At 35.9% G+C, this 20,867-nt stretch overlaps 1 protein-coding gene across 1 annotated transcript; it reads left to right on the plus strand.

Annotated features, from left to right (window-relative positions):
* Positions 1–15,048: 15,048 nt before the first annotated feature.
* LOC107626822 (uncharacterized) lies at positions 15,049–15,993 on the plus strand. Its single transcript, XM_016329719.2, has one exon. The coding sequence runs from the start codon at positions 15,049–15,051 to the stop codon at positions 15,991–15,993; it is 945 nt and encodes a 314-aa protein (XP_016185205.2).
* Positions 15,994–20,867: the final 4,874 nt, after the last annotated feature.

Genomic DNA, 20,867 nt, shown 5'->3' on the forward strand with positions numbered 1-20,867 from the left:
AATCCGAATCAACAATAGATGCAACGATAGTTTTGTTTTTTAAATAATCTATTATCTATTATCTATTATTCTATTATATATATCTAATTTTACAACTAAAATATACTATATGTTACTTTCTCATTGTAATGGTAATTAAATTTTTTTTCTCCAAAATTAAAGAATTCTCCTCTCATCCTTACAACTAAAATATGCCGCATGTCACGCTCTTATTATAATTGAAATTAAATTATTCCCTCCAAAATTAAAGAGTTATTCTCTCCTCCTTACTAATTTTACAACCAAAATGTGCCATATGTCACTTCCTCATTGCAATTGAAATCAAATATTTCCCTCCAAAATTAAAAAGTTTTCCCCTCCTCCATTTTCCCTTTTCCTTTCTCTATTTCTCTCATTTCTTCAACCATTCTATCAAAATGTGCAACATGACATTCTTTAATTGCATTAAAATTAAACTTAAAATATTAAAATTGAAATTAAAATATACTTATATTATGTATCATATATTATCATCTAATTTAATAATCAAATGTGTCACATGACACTCTCTTATTAAAATTGAGAGATTTTTTTTTTCAAAATTAAGAAACTCTCTTCCTAAATTCTCTCATCTATCTCTCTATATTTTTCTATTTCTCTCTATTATTTTTACTCTATATATAATTTATATTTTATATTAGTAATTTGACAAATCAAAATATGTAATCCGATATTTTTTTACAATTAAAATTAAATTTATTCTTCCAAGATAAACAAACTCTCACTCTCATTTTTCATCTTTATCTTTCTTTCTCTTTTCTCTCATTCTCAATTTTTTCTATCTTTCTGTTCTACAGAAAACAAAATTAACAAAATAATATAATTCAAATAAAAAAATTATTATTATTATTATTATTATTATTATTAGTTTTTTATTTAGTTTTAAATTTTCACCGCTTATTTTTCTAATGTATATTTTTATTTCTCTTCTTTCAAATATTTATTACATATAATTTGGAGAGAATATTAATGTTATAATTAAAAGTTAGAATCAAGATTCAATTGTTTTAAAAAAATTAATTTTAAATTAATTTTATAACTATCACTATAATTTTTTATGCTAATGTCTAATTATTATTTGATTTTTTATTTACAAATACATTGGTCTTTTTAGTCAGAGACTTTTGTTAATTTATGACTTTTTTTTTTGTAAAAGTAGTTTGATTTTATAAATCTTTTGTGCCATGTATAATTTATACTGTCAGAATAAAATAGATTGTAATTTTAAAAATTTATATTCCTGTAATATTATTACGGATAAAAATACTAGTTTTTTATATGGATTAATCTCTACATACAAGTGTTTTGCGCTTACAAGCTTTACAAGCCTGAAGAGAATTAAAACCCACTAAACGTGCTGCTTTACGTGCCTCTTTAACAAACTTTTAAATCAATTCAAATCAATTAACGCGCAAATATATAACTTCCATTTTTCAAAAGATTTCGTTTCTTTTTTCGAATTTCTTGCCAAATTTGTTGGATCTCCTTCTTGCTTCGTGTTTTTTTCGATTTTCATGATTTCTAAAATCAAGCTTTGAAATTGTTTTGAAGATAATGGAACTTCAGAAATACACCCAAACGATTACAGAAATACACCCAAACGGTTACAGAAAGGATTACAGAAATACACCCAAACAGTTACAGAAATACACCCAAAGGATTACACAAATACACCTAAAGGATTTAAGAAATACATCCAAAACATGGGGGAGACAGTATATTTCTTCTTGAAATCTTTTAATGTTTTGTTGGTTAAGGATGAGGCACATGGCAAAGACAATCTAGAAAAAAACCTAGAAGAACAGTAAAACAGTACCTTGAATAATGTTTCTTCATTTTTTTCTGGTGATTTTTGATGGAGATTTGTATCTTTTCTTCTTGATCTTCTACTATTTGCGACAAGTTAGAACCTTTCTGCAGAATCGTAGTTTGTTTCCATAACGAACGTGTTGTGGAAGGGTGATTAAGGCACGTGCGTTGGACATTCGATTTTAAAGAAATGGTACGTGTATTTTTTCTTGAATTTGGATCAACTTATATAATTTATAAGTGTATGTGTAACAGGCCTCTTTTTATATATATGGTTTTTAAGTGTTACTCATGGAGTGGATTCGGGCGATTTACTTAAATGGTTCAAAACTAGGAAACCAACAAAAATCATGTTAGACCATGTGTAGTGATAGGAATATGTGATCTAGTAGAGTTTGAAGATGTTGGGACATTTTTGAAAAGAAGAATGATTAGGAATACTAACTCATTCGCTAAATTATTTTTTAAATTTTTAAATAAAAAGGTTTTAAATTATTTTATTTTTTTGATATTTTTAAAAAATAATATATCTATTTAAGTACTAGAAGGATAGTTAGGAGAATAGATTAAGATTCTCAATAACTACTTTTTTTAAAAGATAAAAAGGTTAAAAAATTATTATTAAAATTCTAAAAATTGAATCCGTGATTGAACCACTTTAATTATTAGTTTATTAATTTATCAATTTAAATATTTAATCGGTTCAACTGTAATTTAACCAAAATAACCGAATTATAATAAAATAATATATAAAATATAAATAAATATACAAAAATATTAACATATGCTAATATAAATTTTAAAAATACATAAATTTAAAGTGTAAAACTAACTAAATTTTATAATCTCATATAAGTATAAAATAAGAGTTAAATAGAAACAAAAAAGACAAATATCAAAGTTTATATATGTATAATATTTATGATATTATATATTTTATGTTATAGAATAATAACAAATAACCAAATAAAAAATTGTTTAATTATATTTTATAATTTTTTTTGAAAAATAAGTGTATTTTATATCTTTTAATTTTAAAATGTATTTAATTTAAATTAAATGTATTATGTTTTTAGTATTATTAAATGTATTATGTTATAATATTAAAGATAAGATAATTTATTATATAAAAAAAAGAGTTAATATTTATGATATTATATATTTTATGTTATAGAATAATAACAAATAACCAAATAAAAAATTGTTTAATTATATTTTATAATTTTTTTTGAAAAATAAGTGTATTTTATATCTTTTAATTTTAAAATGTATTTAATTTATTATTAAATGTATTATGTTTTTAGTATTATTAAATGTATTATGTTTTTATATTTTATATTATGGATAGTTTAAATATAATAGCTTGGAATATTAGGGGTGCTTCTAATAAGTTAGCCCGGGTGAATTGTAAAGAGTTGGTTAGGAAATTTAAACCTGTAATTTTTATTGTGGTTGAAACTCACTGTCCTTTTCAACACTTGAAAATGTTCTGGGAAAGACTTGGTTATCACCCTATTGGTATAGTGGAGGCGTCAGGACACAAGGGGGGTATTTGGTTCCTTTCTGCAATACAGGGTGTTCACTGCAAATGGGTTGATGCTTTCGATCAGTGTGTTACAGTTGAGGTTCATGTAAATAATGTGATTTGGAGGTGCAGTGGTATCTATGGTAGTCCTCAATTTAATACCAGAGTTTTGCTATGGGATTATCTTGTTACTCAGTCTTCGTCTTTCTGCGGGCCATGGATTGTTCTTGGTGATTTTAATGAAGTACTATTCTCTCATGAATCTAAGGGTTGCCTCTTCTCGAGTCATCATGCAGATCGGCTTGCTGCCTCTCTAGGGGATAGTAATCTGTTTGACTTGAAGACTATTGGAAGACAATTTTCTTGGTACAGAAGGGTTAAAAATGGTGTTGAGGTGGCGAAAAAACTTGACCGGGTTTGTATCAATAGTGGCTGGCTATCTCTATTTCCAGAGGCTTACGCAGATATTTTAAATAGGCTTCAATCTGATCATTGTCCTATCCTAGTACGCTGTACAGGTCGTCCCCAACCGAAAAAGAATAGACCTTTTCGGTTTATTGCAGCTTGGGCAACTCATCCGGGGTACAGAAATATTGTGAACCAGTCATGGCAGGCTGGCTACAGAGAGATGTACGGCAAGCTTTCAGAAGTGCAGAAGAACTCTTTGGAGTTTAATTCTAAAGTGTTCGGCAATATTTTCGTTAGGAAATGCAAATTGGAGAGACAGATTAATTTCCTTCAGAAGCGACTTGAAGTAATGGAAGATTTGTCTATGCGGCAAAAAGAAAAACAGCTGATTGAGGAATTTAATAACACGCTTGTGCAGGAGGAACTTCTATGGTTTCAAAAATCCAGAGAGCAGTGGGTAAAATTTGGGGATAGAAATACCAAGTTCTTTCATGTCCAGACTCTTGTGCGGAGAAAGCATAATAAGATTCATGGTCTCTTTCTTCAAGATGGGGTGTGGGAAACAGACCCGGATGTCCTTAGAAGGGAAGCTGAATCCTTCTATAAACGTCTATTCTGCCAGTCGGAGGATGTAGACTTAGGTTGTCTTGGTGATGTGCCACTGCCTTCCCTGAATGATGAAGCTTGTTGTAGCCTCACAGCGCCAGTTACTCTGGAAGAAGTTAAGTCGGCTGTTTTCAGTATGCATTCTTTTAAGGCGCCGGGCCCTGATGGGTTTCAGGCTTTCTTCTTTAAAGAATACTGGAAGATTGTTGGTTTTGATGTTTGGACTATGGTTCATCATGCGTTCTCTGGTTTGGATATGGATCCAAGGATGATGGAAACTCTTGTGGTTCTTATTCCGAAGGTAGAAAACCCGGTTTCCATGAAGGATTTCCGACCAATTAGTCTCTGTAATGTGGTTTACAAAGTTATAACGAAGGTCTTGGTCAATAGACTTCGTCCCCATCTCAAAGAGATTATTGGGCCCCTTCAAGGAGGGTTTATCCCGGGGAGAGGAACCCCTGACAACATCATTGTAGCACAAGAGGTTCTCCATTTCATGAAGAAGACAAAGTCAAAGAAAGGCACCCTGGCCTTTAAGATTGATTTGGAGAAAGCGTACGATAGAGTGGATTGGGGATTTCTGAAACAAACCCTGGTGAGTTTTGGCTTTCCTCCTCCGACAGTCAATCTGATTATGCGTTGTGTCACTGCTTCCTCACTGTCTATCCTCTGGAATGGGGATAGATTAAATAGCTTTACTCCGAGCAGGGGTCTTAGGCAAGGAGATCCTATATCACCGTATCTGTTTGTGTTGTGTATGGAGAGATTGTCCTGTTCTATTAATCAGCAAGTTGATAAGGGCGTGTGGAAGCCAGTTGCGGTTTCTAGAGGGGGTCCAAGAATTTCTCATTTGATGTTTGCCGATGATTTGCTTCTTTTCTGTAAAGCTGAAAAACAGCAAGTTCAAACTGTAATGGTAGCTTTGGAAAATTTCTGCAGAGCCTCTGGGATGAAGGTTAATGTGGAAAAATCTAAAGCGCTATGCTCCAAGAATGTTTCAGCGACAAGAAAAGAGATTTTCACTGGAGTCTCCTCCATCAGATTCGTTCAGAACTTGGGCAAGTATTTAGGGGTGAACCTTAATCACTCTCGGGTGACACGCGCAACTTTCAACGATGTTTTGGACAAGATTCGGGGAAGGCTAGCCAGCTGGAAAGGAAGATTGCTTAATAAGGCAGGCAGACTCTGTTTGCTCAATTCGGTAGTGACTGCGATTCCTACTTATCGCATGCAAGTATCTCTCTTCCCTAAAGGGGTAACTAATAAGATAGAATCCATGATGCGAAACTTTCTATGGAAGGGTCAAGCTGATGGTAGAGGTCTGAATCTAGTTAACTGGAAAGTGTTGGTCACTCCTAAGAAGTTTGGAGGTCTGGGAATTAGAGATCCCTTTTGTGCCAATATTGCTCTTCTTGGAAAACTAGTTTGGCAACTTTTTCACCATCCCAACAAGCTATGGGTTCAACTGTTGACGGAGAAATACCATTCTTCTAAGGATGATTGTTTTAGTCGGTCTCGAGGAAGTGGATCTTATGTTTGGAAGAGTATATGTCGAGCTTGGGATATCCTAAAGGAAGGTTTTAGTTGGTGCATTGGGGATTTGGAACAGAACTTTTGGTTTTCTAAATGGAGAAGAGAGGGGCGACTGTGTCAGGAGATGGATTATGTTCACATTTCTGATTCGGATCTCAGGATCTTGGACCTTTGGTCATCTGGACAGTGGAACCTTGAGAATATCTATTCTCCTCTGAATCAGTCTCTGCAGAGCAACATTAATTCTTACAACCCAGATGTTCAAGCTGGTTCAGAGGTCGGTTGGTGTTGGACTGGTGCGGCCTCAAAGGTTTATGATGCTCATAGTGGTTATTTATGGCTCAGTAAGAAGATGTTTAGTTGGGAGGATAGGGGTAATTGGCTTTGGCTTTGGCATCAACATGTTCCGGAAAAGCACAAATTTTTGGCCTGGCTATGTCTTCGGGAGGCTCTTCCTACTGCTGCATTTCGTTTTAGAAGGGGCATTTCGCACACGGATAGCTGTCCACGATGTTTCTCAAGTCAGGAGTCGGTTTTACATTGTATTCGGGATTGTCCAAAAGCCCAACTTGTTTGGCAAGCTTTAGGGATCTCCGATCAACCAGTGGATTTGATGAGTTGGTTCTTACATAATAGCAAACAGCGCCCCTTTAGATTCTTTTCTGGTCTCTGGTGGATTTGGTGTTCGAGAAACAACGAGATCTTTCATCCTCACGAGCATTGGACCACAGATAAGGTGATTGGTATGGCTTTGTCCTTAGAAAAGGAGCTCCGAAATATTTTTGAGTTGCAACGACTATCTATCCCCTCAACCATTAGTGGCTCTTGGATTCCCCCCTCAGTGGGTACCTTTAAGATTAATTGTGATGCTAGCTATCCTGGCAGTGGTGCTCGAGTTGGTTTTGCTTGTGTTAGCAGAGATTGGAAGGGAAGGTGGCAACGAGGCTGTCTGGGAACAATTGAGAGTCGTAGCATTTTGCAAGGAGAGTTGTTTGCTATTTGGAGAGGCTTTCTTTTAGCATGGGACTCGGGACAAAGAGACATTATATGTGAGACAGACTGTGTGGAGGCTTTTACTATTGTCAATAATTTACAAGATTGCTCTGGGTTTACTGATCCTTTGGTGTTAAAAATCCGAGATATCATGTCTTGGAAATGGCGTGCTGATCTTCGGTTGATCTTGAGAGATGCAAATACAGTAGCAGACATCATGGCAAAGACTGCAATGAGGACTATTTCTCCCCAAGTGGAGCTTCCATTGCCTTGGAAGGAGTTTGAGAGTAGTATTCAGCGAGATTGCCTTTCTTAAGCAGTTTCTTGTTTTTTTTTTTTTTTCTTTCTTAGTTTTTGTTTTTTTTCTTTTAAGTCACCAAAAAAAAAAAATTTGGTTACTAAGCCTGTATGTGAACCTCAATTTAGTCCCTAAAATTTTAATTTTTTTTTAGTCCCAAACTTTGCCAACGTGATTTACATTAGTCCTTGAGACAATTTTCGACACAAAAATGCTAATAAAGTGCTGACATGAACTACCAAATATCATGCTAGAATTGTAAAATGAGATCATTTTGGTTTTCGCGCTCAAATAATCCAAAAATAATGTTAGATCACTTGTTTTAGAAGGAAAAGTTTCAATAATATCACTTACGATATTTTTTTAGACTATTTGAATGCCAAAATAAAAACGACGTCGTTTTATAGGTCCAACGTGGTATTCGACAGTCTATGTTAGCGTTCCATCAATGTTTGTGTATCAGAAAGTATCTCAGGAACTAACATAAGTCACATTCACAAAGTTTAAGGACTAAATAGAGACAATTAAAATTTTAAAAACTAAATTGATGTTCACATATAAGTTAAAGGACTAAATTGAGTATTATCTCTTAAATTTTTTTTTAAAGATTTGTCAATTTTTTTATTTATTAATTGAATCGCATAGTCAAACATTTCCGATTCAACTGACCAGTTAAGTTTGATTTTCGAAACATTAACAATTACTTAAGAGAAAATCTTGGTAGGTACAAATTGCTTCACACAATTTATGGACTCTCTTTAGGAAAGAAAGGTTCTAAATGGACAGTCCAATTTTAATTCGTATATACCGCTAATTGGATGGTCCAATTTTAGTTCTTTAAAACATTTAAACTGGTTAAAATGCGGTCAGATCATCTGATTTCTGTGTTTATATATACCCAATGTTGGCCAATCTTTCCATTTCTTCTTCGTCTCTCAATTCTCTCTTTTGAAACCCCTCTGGTTCTTTCTTCTTCTTCATTGTTTCAACAGAAACAATACTAAGATTGAGAGCGTTCGATGTGAATATATCATAATGGATGATAGAGTGATGTTAAAAATATATTATCATGGACAGATTTTGTTATAAACAGCTGAAGGACTGAAATTTGTGTGTAAAAATCCGCAAGATATCGTTATTCCATTCATATTGTCGTTTGAAGAATTAAAATGTGTGATTTGTGAGAAAATGAATTCTCAAATATCTAGAAGAGTGTCATATTTTGTACAAGTATCATATATCCGTATTTGGCGGGTTCGTTCAGTTTCAAACCAAATATGTGACCGATGAAGCGAGCATGCAATATATGTTTTCAGTGTATATGAAAATTCGCTCACAGATATCGTTCATCGAGTTGTATATTGAGTTTGAACAATCTGAAGCAGACCTAAATATTGAGTTGGAAGATTATAATAGTGATAGCGACGATGAGTTTGAAAGTAACTATGAGGTCGTTGATTCTGGTGGAGACGAAAATCAAGCTAACAGCACTATGGAGGTAGGTGCCGCGGAGGTGGCAAATGCACTAATAAACCAGCATCTGTTTGTAGAGCCTACTTTTATATGCTCGTTAAATTTGGAGGCTATACATGCACCAAAATTTTCTCAGTATATGAATGCAGGTATGTATTTTTTATATAATGTGTGATAGATAAATATTGTAGATTGATTAAGTAACATGACCAACATGTGATCTCTGGAATATCAATTAATCATGTATGTTTTTTTTTTAATTTAGTAAGTAGTATTTGATTGATTATTTATTTTTATTTATTTATTAGTTGTTTATGTATATTTTATAATTTATTATATATTATATTTTTGCATGGTTAATAATTTATTATTAATTTATTTATATTTATATTTTGGATAACGACAAATGTTGATAGATTTTATATTATATTTATATTATAAACTTATTTATATTTATATTTATAATTTATAGATAGATTTTGACTGTTAAGACATATATTTAACAATTATTTATCGAAATACATATTTTGTGGTGTGAATGTAGTAGAGCTTCCTGTTGTGACGGATGGTGAATTTATTGTGGGAATGGAATTCAGTTCTAGGGAGGTAATGATTAAGGCGATGAAAGATTATACAATCCGTCGAAGTATAGATTATTGGGTGTACGAGTCGGAACCAACAACATTCTATGCTAAATGTACACAATACGGCGCAGGTTGTGATTGGCTGATCAGGGTTAGTAAAATGTGCAAGAAGTACTGTTGGGAAATAAGGAGGTACAATGGTAGTCACACTTGTCCTAGAGCAACCATTTCTCAAGACCATTCGAAGTTAGATTCCAACACAATTGCATAAGCAATTAAGCTCTTGGTAGAAGTGACCCATCTATAAAGGTGAAATCAGTCATTGCGAAAGTACAGTCGAAGTTTAACTACATCGTAAGTTATCGCAAAGCATGATTAGCAAAGCAGAAGGTAGTGGAGTCAATTTTTGGCGGTTAGGAAGTATCATATGAAGCTTTGTCCATATGGTTTGAGGTCATGTGTCACAAAGAGTCATCAGCAGTCGTTCATTTTGAAACAATGCTTGTGTACCAGGGTGATGACTTGGTTCCTAATATCCGTGTTTTACATCGAGTCTTCTGGAGTTATTATTCTTATATTATAGCATTTAGACATTACAAGCCAATAGTACAGGTAGACGGTACTCATTTGTATGAAAAATATAAGGGTTGTTTATTGGTTGCAGTTTCACAGGATGGTAATAACAATATCGTGCCTATTATATTTGCGATAGTGGATGGAGAAACATTTGAGGCATATTACTTTTTTCTTAGTAACTTGCAACAGCATGTGGTGACACGTGACGATGTGGGCCTTATCTCCGATCGACATGAGTCCATCAACTCAGCTATTGCTCGTAGTAACAGAGCCTGGTCTCCTTCTAGAGCTTTCCACATGTTTGTATCAGGCATATAGAGTCAAACTTCTTGAGAAAGTTCAAGGCTCCGTACCTATAGAAGCTTATCATCAACATAGGTAAATTTGAATACAACGAAATTTGTTATTGTTACAGATTCTATTATAATGCATGTTTTTACAAGGAGGCATTTTGCTTATCATAGGATATTTGAGGATGGTTCGCGAGTATGAGATGTGTGATTAGCCATTATGCGAACAGGGTGAGGCTTACACTAACTGGCTGAACCGGATCCCACGTGAACAGTATGCTTTGGCGTTTGATAGTGGTTATCGATGGGGTCATATGACTACCAATCTAGTGGAATACATCAATTCGGTCTTGAAAGGAGCACACAATCTCCCAGTCACTGCACTTGTTAAGGCAACATTTTACAGACTTAATAAGTTGTTCACAAGAAAAAGAGCCGAGACTAAGGCTCGTATTAATGCTGGACATGTGTTCTCTGAGCTTGTGACTTCTAAATTGCATGCGAATCAACGGGCATCGAAAAACATCCAGGTTAGTTGCTTTGATAGACAGAATGAGGTATTTGAAGTACGTGAGATGCCGAGTGGAGTGGAGTATGTAGTTGACCTACGTCGAAGAGTATGTGACTATGGTGAATTTCAAGTGGACCAGATTCCGTGTCGACATGTATTTGCTTGTTGTGCAAATCAACGGCTTGATTGGCAAGTGTACGTTCATGACGTCTATAATATGGACTAAGTTCAAAGAGTATACAGAGTTAGGTTTAGGCCACTAGGGAATCCGACAACGTGGCCTGGTTATCATGGACCTCGATTTGTAGGCAATCCGTTTCTCAGACGAGTTGCCAAATGTCGGCCAAAGATGACCCGCTTCTTGAATGAGATGGACACTCAGATGTTGCATGCACTAAGGCACTGTAAGCAATGCGGGACCGAGGGCCACAGCCATAGCAGATGTCATCAACGTGGTAGTGCAAGTGCAGATCCAGCCACCCAATATAGTTTTTCCTGTTGTTACATTATCTTTATGATGATATTGTATGACTTTGGCATTATCTTTATGATGTTATTATATATTGTATCCAAGTAGTGCATGACATAAATTCTAATTAAACATCGTACATGTGAATAAACATAGTAAATGACATAAACTCTAATTAACATAGTTAACGACACAAAGGCACTATTTTTTCATTTCCCACTTTATATCATGATAGAACTTTTTGCACTTCTTTGCAACTCTGTTAAAAGCAAACGAAGTATATCGATTAGCACTCCGACGTGGAGGATCAGCTCTAAAGTTATAGCCTTTTTCTTTTTCGCTTATGGCTGTACCTATCAAAACACAACACAAGCAATGGCCAACTAATCAAAGCAAATAGATTATCTAGTAGTACCCTAAACAAAATTTGACCTATACAATTATATAACTCAATTAAATACAGCTTATACAGTGCAATCACTCCAATAAATTACTTTACCTGCACTAGGCGCTGGATCATCGCCGCGGTCTTCATCATCTTGACCATTTGAATCATCATCGCCATCCTCATCCTCGTCGTCATCCGCATCCTCATCCTCATCCTCATCTAGATGGTCAACTAGGTAGTCATCAGCCTCATCATCAACTGCCTTATTACTCTCCTGAATTAGGCTCATTGGAATACGCCATGGGTTCCCGCTCTGTATGATCCCTGCCATGGCATTATCACTCCAACTTGAGTCAACAGACTGTCTACCTCCAGAATGTGATGAGGAAGTGCAGTGCCGAGTTCTCGAGTCCAAGGACCTCCTACCTGAAGCAATACCACTTGGGTGCTCCCTCTGGTCGGTGGGAATGTCACTGTAGTTACTTGAATGTGGGTGACCTGGCACTAGAGCCATGAATCCAAGCAGCTGGCTAAATGAGGCTTGATCCCCTGATTCAAACTATGGAACACCCCAATACTGTTGATGTAATGGAACTGATGGTGTAAAATAATCCGCGGGCTGAGTCTGAGGAATATATGACTGAGGCTCTTGTTGTGTTTGTGGCTGTAAAACTAGGGGTGGCAGTGGCGGCGGTAATAGAGGCGGCTGTTGGTTCTCCTGATCATCCACTAGATTGCCCTATTGATTCTCTTGAAATGCGAGATCTGACAATTGGAAGTGGGCACTATATGTACCTTGATACCAATGCATGTAAATATTCAAAGGATAATGTAAAGGAACTAGGGGAGCAACAAGAATGTGACTATACCAATTCGTCTATTGCATCACCCAAAAAGAGTGCACATCAGACCAATCTTGATTCTTAGGACCAATCAGTACCTCACCGTGTGCTACACCTAGATCCCGCTCTTGATGAGGAATGCCCTGGCTCAATCCAAATTGTCTCCTCAACCTATCAGACGCATGCCACTCAACGCATTCAAAAGATATCAGCGACACTATGGCACTCCAAATAACCGAGTGCTGATAGATGTCAGCAGGAATCATGCTTGCCTCAATGCGATCAACTGTATAAGCCTCCCAAACAAACTGAACACATTGAAATTAACAGAGAATTACACACCAAATAATAATATGACTAAACAAAAATAGAAAATAATTGAATACAACATACTTGTCCTTCTTGCAGATCATCCAACGACCTCTTAAAGTGAGCAAGAGAATGATATCTATAAGGCCGATTAGCACGCTCCGAATTACGCCAGTTGACATCAAACAATCCGTTATATAAATTGTTATCATAAAAATCAAAATTAAAATGTGCTACACTTATTCATAGAATATGGTGATTAATTTTACCTATTTGCAATCGAAAAGACTCGGGTATTGTTGGGAATCAGTGATAGAAATGGTAGACGGATCCAAGCCCAAGTAAGTAGAAGGGTCAGTGGACCATCGATCTCCTTGCAGTCGACATGAGTGACTCTATACAATGCTCTATACAAGTGCGCTAGACATGCCGAACCCCAACTAAATTGTATGATCCTGCCGAAGTTACGGAGCAACGGCAAAAATTTTCAGTGCACCGCTGTCCCAGACTTGTCTCCAAAAAGAACGATCCCAAATAATAATATTATGTGGCACTTTACGTATATTTGAATCTGAATATCATTATCCAAGACTAAATGATCCTTCAGTCTCCGAAACTACGTCAACTTTATGAAGCCTCCTCTACAATCTGTCATCCTAGGTGCAACACCAAAATGATGCAAGCATTCGACCTCTAAGGCCTCATAACTACTCAGGGTCGGTCTTGTAACTAGAAGACCATTTGTCGAAAGACTAAAAATTATCGCCACATCCTCCAATGTCACAGCACACTCACCAATTGAAAAATGAAACGTGTGAGTCTCGGACCGCCATCTGTAAATCAGAGCATTAACCAACGCCGATTGACATTGGACTACTCCAATCTGGAAAATATGATAAAAACCAGTCTCCCGTAAATACCCCTCCACAATTTTATTGTAATTGGAAGACCATTTGTTGGAAGACTAAAAATTATCGCCACATCCTCCAATGTCACAGCACACTCACCAATTGAAAAATAAAATGTGTGAGTCTCAGGCCGCTATCTCTCAATCAGAGCATTAACCAATGCCGACTGACATTGGACACTCCAATCTGAAAAACATAATAAAAATTAGTCTCCCATAAATACCCCTCCACAATTTAATTGTACGGATCCAATAGCAAATAATGATCACATATTAACATCTGTAAACCCTACAAAACGTAGGCATATATCATATTAATCAAATATAACCATAATTAATTAATTAATAATATTTAACATTTTTTCATTCTTATTATCACATAAGTAATATAATATAATTAATAAAACTTAAATAAATATTATTATTACATCCATTAAACTATATTTTCTAATATCTAAATCCTATTTATTTCTTAATAATAATTATTATTCATTATTTTATATTTATATAACTAAAATATTAAACTTAAATAAATATAAAATATAAATCTAATTATTATTATTACATCCATTAAAAATATATTTTCTAATATCTAAATCCTATTTACTTATAATAATAATTATTAATCATTATTTTATATTTATATAACTATAATATAAGATTAAACTCATCATCATCATCATCATCATCATCATCATCATCATCACTGTACCGCAAAAAAAATTTATAACCATAAATAATTTATTAAATTCATTTTTATAATTTACTTTTACTAACATAATTAATTTACTACCTAAACTAAACTAACGGTCACAATAATAATAATAATAATAATAATAATAATAATAATAATAATAATAATAATAATAATAATAATAATAATATACCTCAGTTAATTAATTACTTACTTACTTCACTAATTATATTTAAATAATTTTAACATTTTAACTAACTTCCAGTCCAATACCATAAAATAAATATTAATTACAGATCTATCTAACTAACAAAATGCACTAATTAATAATTAAATATGTACATAATATATTTATAATAACAATTAATTTAATCATTATTCAAAATCTTCAAAATTTATTTTATTCTACTATTCCCTTGTAACAATTAATAACTATACTAATATTAATATATACCTACAATCCACTTAATAATAATTACTACAATAAACTAATCTTTAATGTTATTATTATTATTTAGATTAAATTAAACTATTTGATAATAATAAATGAAAACCGTGATGAAATGCTTTGCTAGGATTTTATCACAAGTAGAAGAAGATTTGGTCGAACGAAGCACAAAAAAAATTTAAACTCGAGATGAAGTGGACCTCAATCAACCGGTGGATCCTATAGATACTTCAGTTATGGGTGATCCCATAAACTGATAGTTTCGAAACTCGCTTACAAGGAAGTGCACTTGGCCATCAACGGATCCCGTCTTGAAGGGATACCAGAAATGGAGCTTGCTGATGATATGGTGGAGGACGGTTCTAATCCCAAAGATCGATGGTATAAAGAGGACAATGATCAACAGGAGACTACAAAAGAGTTTGACCATTGTCCGGCTATTCCTGTTTCTAAGGAAGAGTTTGAAGAGTGGTGCAAACCTTGGAAAAAAGCCCTCATTGTGAAGTTGTTGGACAAGAGGGTTGGTTTGGCCTTCATGGAACAACGTCTAAAGAGGGATTGGGTAAGGAAAGGTACCATTAATGTCATTGACATGGATCGTGACTACTTTCTTGTTCATTTTTCAGATGACGAGGACTATTCTCATGCGCTTATGGAAGGACCGTGGATGATAGCCGGATATTACCTTATTGTCCAAAGATGGAGACCCTTCTTCCTCACGTCGGAGAATGTGGTTAGAAAGATTGTTGTATGGGTTCACATCCCAAACTTGCCTATAGAACTCTATAACCAGCGATTTCTTTGGAGGGTGGGTTCTACTATTGTTCATATGCTCAAAATAGATCGTGCGACTTCTATACACTCAAGGGAAAAATTCGTGAGAATTTGTGTGAAAATCGATCTAACCAAGAAACTGGTGCCCCGCATTTCTGTTCTGGGAAGCGAACTGAACATTGAGTATGAAGGTCTTCATCAAATTTCTTTCTCTTGCTGTAAGTATAGCCATCGTTCAGAATCTTGCTACGATAATCTTGAAACTAAGGCGTCGACTCACCAAGCCAACTTCAGTGATGATGAAAACTCCGATAAAAGGAATACCATTAATGGGGAAGGTGACCAAAATGGAAAGAATAATGAGGGAATTAATGTCCGAGATGCTAGCACTAATGCCACGTCCAATTTCGGACCATGGATGTTGGTCAAGAGACCAATCAGGAGAAAGAAAGATATTTCCTTCCAAAAAAAGAAAAAAAGGGTTCTCTTAATGAGTGTGATTTCTTGGCAAATATAGCAAAAAAAAGGAGATTTGGAGCCAAGTTATGTGGAAAGGGTCCCGTTTCAATGCCTTATATAAAGAAGGTGAGGAAGATGCCAAAAAGAGTACTGTGGAAGGGCTTAAGGATCAAACTAATTCTGGGCTCCAAGTTATCAAGGCCCAAACTATTATTGAGAAAGGACATACCTACCATAAAAAATCACCAAGTTTAATACTCCTAATTATCAAATAGGCCATAAAAAAGGCCCAATTGTGAAGAATGGGGCTGCAAAAAATGAGAAACCCATAATCACTAAAGCTAACAATCATGGAAAACAAGTAGCTAATACTCTTGAAACTCTTGATGCGTCCCCTCCTCCCAAATCGCATAGTAAGAACCCGGATATGGAAGCTTTGGAAATGGTGATGTTGGGTAGTATGCGTCGGTTACAGCAAGAATAGAATGATACCTTCTTAGTGATAAAGGAGTCCAGTAAGGTGCTGGAGTATCATATTGTGAAAACGGATCTCTCCACTCAACGGTTGGGGGCGAGCTTCTCTTCGAGTGGCGCTATGACGGAGAAGGCAGTCAATAGCCAACAAGACATACCTCCTTATGTTCATATGATGGTCTCGCCAGTGAGTAAGAATAAAGAGGGAAGCTCTTCCCGGGATCGCAGCGGTCTAAAGCAAAGGGCAAATGCCCAAAAATGAATTCCAGGTTTTCCATAACCTTCCTCTCTTTTTTTGGTCTTATGAATATTATCAGTTGAAATTGTAGAGGTGCTCACTCTAAATCTTTTCCCACTCTTATTAAAGATTTAAGACGTGAATTTGATGCAAATTTTTTACTTCTCTTCGAAACTCATCTTAGTGGGGATCGAGTTTGGAAGTCAGAAATAAATTGGGGTTTGAGGGTTGTTTTGTTGAATATGCTGTTGGGCATTCTGGTGGTATTTGGGCTCTTTGGGATTCGAGTACCTGGAAGGTTGATATTTTGGGTCATAATATATAATATGTTCATTAACTGGTATCTTGTAATAACTCTGCTCCTTGGCTTCTTAATGCTATATATGGAAGCCCCCAAAAGGTTAACAGAAAATTGCTTTAGAATAGCTTGCAAATTTTGTCAGAAAATACTAATCATCCCTAGTGTGTGATTGGCAATTTCAATGCCACCCTCCATGATCATGAGAAGCGAGGCGATTCCCTTAGGATTGACTCTGGCGCTTGCTCTAATTTTCGTGATTGTATTTCTGACTGTGGCCTGATTGATCTGGGGTTTGTTGGACGGCCCTTTACCTAGAAGAGAGGTAACTTGGTGGTTAGACTGGACAGAGCTCTTAGAAATTTGGATTGGCAAATAAAATTTTCGAATACTTGTATTAAACATCTTCCTATGTTGAAGTCTGATCATGCTCCCCTATGCCTTCAGCTTTACCCTAATTCTGTGGTCAATAAATGAAAAATGCCTTTTCGCTTTGTTGCGACTTGGCTAACTCACCCGGATTTTGACAACATGGTTCGAGATTGTTGGAAGGTTGAGGCTTCCTGGACAGCTAGTGTCAATGATTTCCAACGTGCTCTTAAGGATTGGAACAATACGATCTTCAGTGATATTTTCAAAAGAAAAAGAAGAATTCTTCATAGGCTTCAGGGTATCGCAAATAGTCTTGCTAACAGCACTAACTAGTACCTTGAAGATCTGCAATTTCAGTTGTGTAAAGATTAAGAGGAAATTCTTACTCAAGAGGAATTGTTATGGTACCAAAAATCTAGGAGCAACTGGATTGAATTTGGAGACCGCAATACAAAATTTTTTCATGGGTATACTATGATTCGAAGAAGAAGAAATAAAGTTCTTGCTCTCCAACAAGAAGATGGTTCATGGATCACAGAAAAGAATGATCTGGAATAGCATGCCTTTGCCTTTTTTACCAACCTGTATCAAGACACCCATGATAACCCTCCCTACGTTCTCCGTAAAGACTTTCCACCTCTTAATGAGACTGATCTTAATATTCTGGGCTGTCATGTGACGCATTAGGAGATTAAGGATGCTCTTTTTGGTATGGGAAGCCTAAAAGCCCCTGGAAAAGACGATATTCAAGCTATTTTTATCAGCAACAATGGAATAAAGTTGGGCCTGAACATTGTAACCTGGTGCAGAGTATTTTTCACAATCCGATCAGTGTTGAGGACCTTAATGAAACGCTTATCATGCTTATACCCAAGGTCGACTCTGTTTCTAATCTAAGACAGATGAGACCTATAAGCTTGTAGAATGTTTCTTACAAGGTTATCACCAAAATTCTTGCTAGCCATATGAGAAGGATTATGGAAAAACTGGTTGGTCCTACTCAAAGCAGCTTTGTTCCAGGAAGACAAGGCTCTGACAACATCATCATTGCTCAGGAAGTCATCCATTCGATGAGAAATAAAAAAAGAAAGCAAGGCTGGATGACTATCAAGATCGACCTTGAGAAGGCCTATGATAAGCTTAAATGGTCTTTTGTTAGGGACACCTTAATTGACATTGGGTTTCCCTCACATACCATTGAACTTATTATGTCTTGTATTTCTACTGCAAGAATGAAAGTTCTCTTAAATGGAGAGGAGCTGCAGGAGTTTAAACCAACTAGGGGTATTCGGCAGGGTGATCCCATTTTTCCTTACATTTTTATCTTGTGCATTGAGCGTCTCTCTCAACTCATTAATTGTGCTGTGAATTATGGGTTCTGGAAGCCTGTTTATATTAAGAAAGGAGAGTCGTCCTTATCACACCTTTGTTTTTTATTCTTTTTGCTGAAACTAGTATGGAGCAAGCTAGTGTCATTAATAGATGCCTAAGTACCTTTTGTGAGAGCTCCAGGCAAAAGGTCAGCCAGGAAAAAACACGTGTTTTTTTTTCCAAAAATGTTGGAAACCCAGTTAGAGAAGAGATGAATGAAGCTTTGGGTTTCACCAGAACTGACAGTCTTGGGAAGTACCTTGGGGTTCCTCTTCATCATTCAAAGGTCTCAAATAACACTTTTGATAAAATTCTCAGTAAACTCAACACCAGGCTTAACTCCTGGAAAGGTGTCCTCTCTTTCCGTGGCAGGAAGAACTACCCTGGTGAATTCTCTCATTTCTTCTATTCCTTTATATACTATGAAAATGCCTTACTTCCTATTACTATTTGTAATTCCATTGACCATAAATGTAGGAATTTTCTTTGGGGAGAAACTGAATAAACGAAGAAGATCCACTGGTTAAGTTGGAAGAAAGTGGGTCAGCAAAAGAAAAATGGGGGCTTGGGTGTTCGCCATGCCCATGCTCTTAATAAGGCTTTCATGATGAAGGTTGGTTGGGGCTCATTGAGAAGAAGGATGCCCTGTGGACAAGGGTTTTGCGATCCAAATATGGTGGAGGTGATGACATTATTCCTCGGGTAGAAAGAAAGCAAAGCAACTCGAACCTCTGGAAAGGAGTATGCGCTAATTGGGAGAATGTCACTAAAAACATCATTTGGTGGGTTGGCAATGGCAAAAAAAATCAACTTCTGGAAATATAACTGGGTCCCTGATTTAAGGAGTTTGGATATGCATGTTAATCAGGTAAGCAATAGAAGCGTTGATTATTCTAGTAACCTTACGGATTTTCTCTTTGTTTCAGGGGATTGGGAGGTTGACAAAATCAAAGATTGGCTCCCGGATGATGTAGTCAGCAAGATTGCTGTGATTCCCCCGCCGTCCCCTTGGAAAGATAAAGACCAGATTGCGTGGGCTCTCACCTCGGATGGATGCTTCAAACTCAAATCTGCTTACCAAGATCTCCAGAATACCACTGACATCTCCAGCAACATTTTTAGCCTTGTTTGGAGTTGAAAAGGACCTGAATGAGTGCGTTTATTCCTTTGTCTTATTGCTCATGACTCCATTCTTACAAATGAGGAAAGGAAGAGGTGCCATCTTACCAATGACGATCGTTGCCCCCTGTGTAGAAACGATGTTGAATCAACTCTCCATTTCATTCGAGATTATTTTTTTGCTAGGAACGTATGACGAAACCTCCTACCTGCCGATCAGTTCCGACATTTCATGAACTCTGACATGCTGAATTGGCTGCAAAGCAATCTCTCGAAGAGATCAAAGTGGTCAAACCTATTTGGCATTGCAACATCTCACCTTTGCTTTTGCTGTAATAAGATTATTTTTGAAAATATGTTAATTTCTTTCGTTACAGCTCTTATCCAGATTAAGGCTAGGTATGAGGAATATCTACATGTCATGAATGTGCATTGGAGGCAAAAGCACAATAAGCCAGCTGCTTATCCGCTGGCTCCCTCCTCATAAGAATGAAATTAAGCTTAATGTTGATGGCTTCTTTTTCGCTAACCAGAATAGTGCGGCGTGCGGTGGAGTATTTAGGGATCACTTGGGGAGATATATCATTGGTTTCGCTTCCAACTTGGGTAGCTGTTAAATTATGCAGGCGGAAATGTGGGGGGTTGTGCGCGGTCTCCAGATTGCCGTGGCCAACAATTTCAAGCGGCTTATTATTGAAATGGATTCTTCCTCTGTCTTTGAGTTTGTAAGAAATAGTTGTACTGCGAGTCATCCTTATGCATCGATTCTTATTGATATCAACATTCATGCCCAACGGCTTGATATTTCCGGATGGTTACATACCCTTAGAGAAGCAAATTATGTTGTGGATACGCTTGCTAAAAAGGGACATACCCTCCTCTTTGGCCTCCACATCTTTGATGTTCCTCCTCCCGATATTAGCTTAACTCTGGATTTGGACTGTTTTGGCATTTTGTGCCCTAGAGGCTCTTAGCTCTGTTTAGTTGTATTTGGTTTTCTTCCTTGTTTGGGGTCTTTGACCCCCTAGCTCATAAAAAACTATTTGGTAATAAAAAACTT

This window comes from Arachis ipaensis, chromosome B2 (assembly GCF_059453495.1).
Source record: "Arachis ipaensis isolate K30076 ecotype BB chromosome B2, ASM5945349v1, whole genome shotgun sequence".
Lineage (NCBI taxonomy): Eukaryota > Viridiplantae > Streptophyta > Magnoliopsida > Fabales > Fabaceae > Arachis > Arachis ipaensis.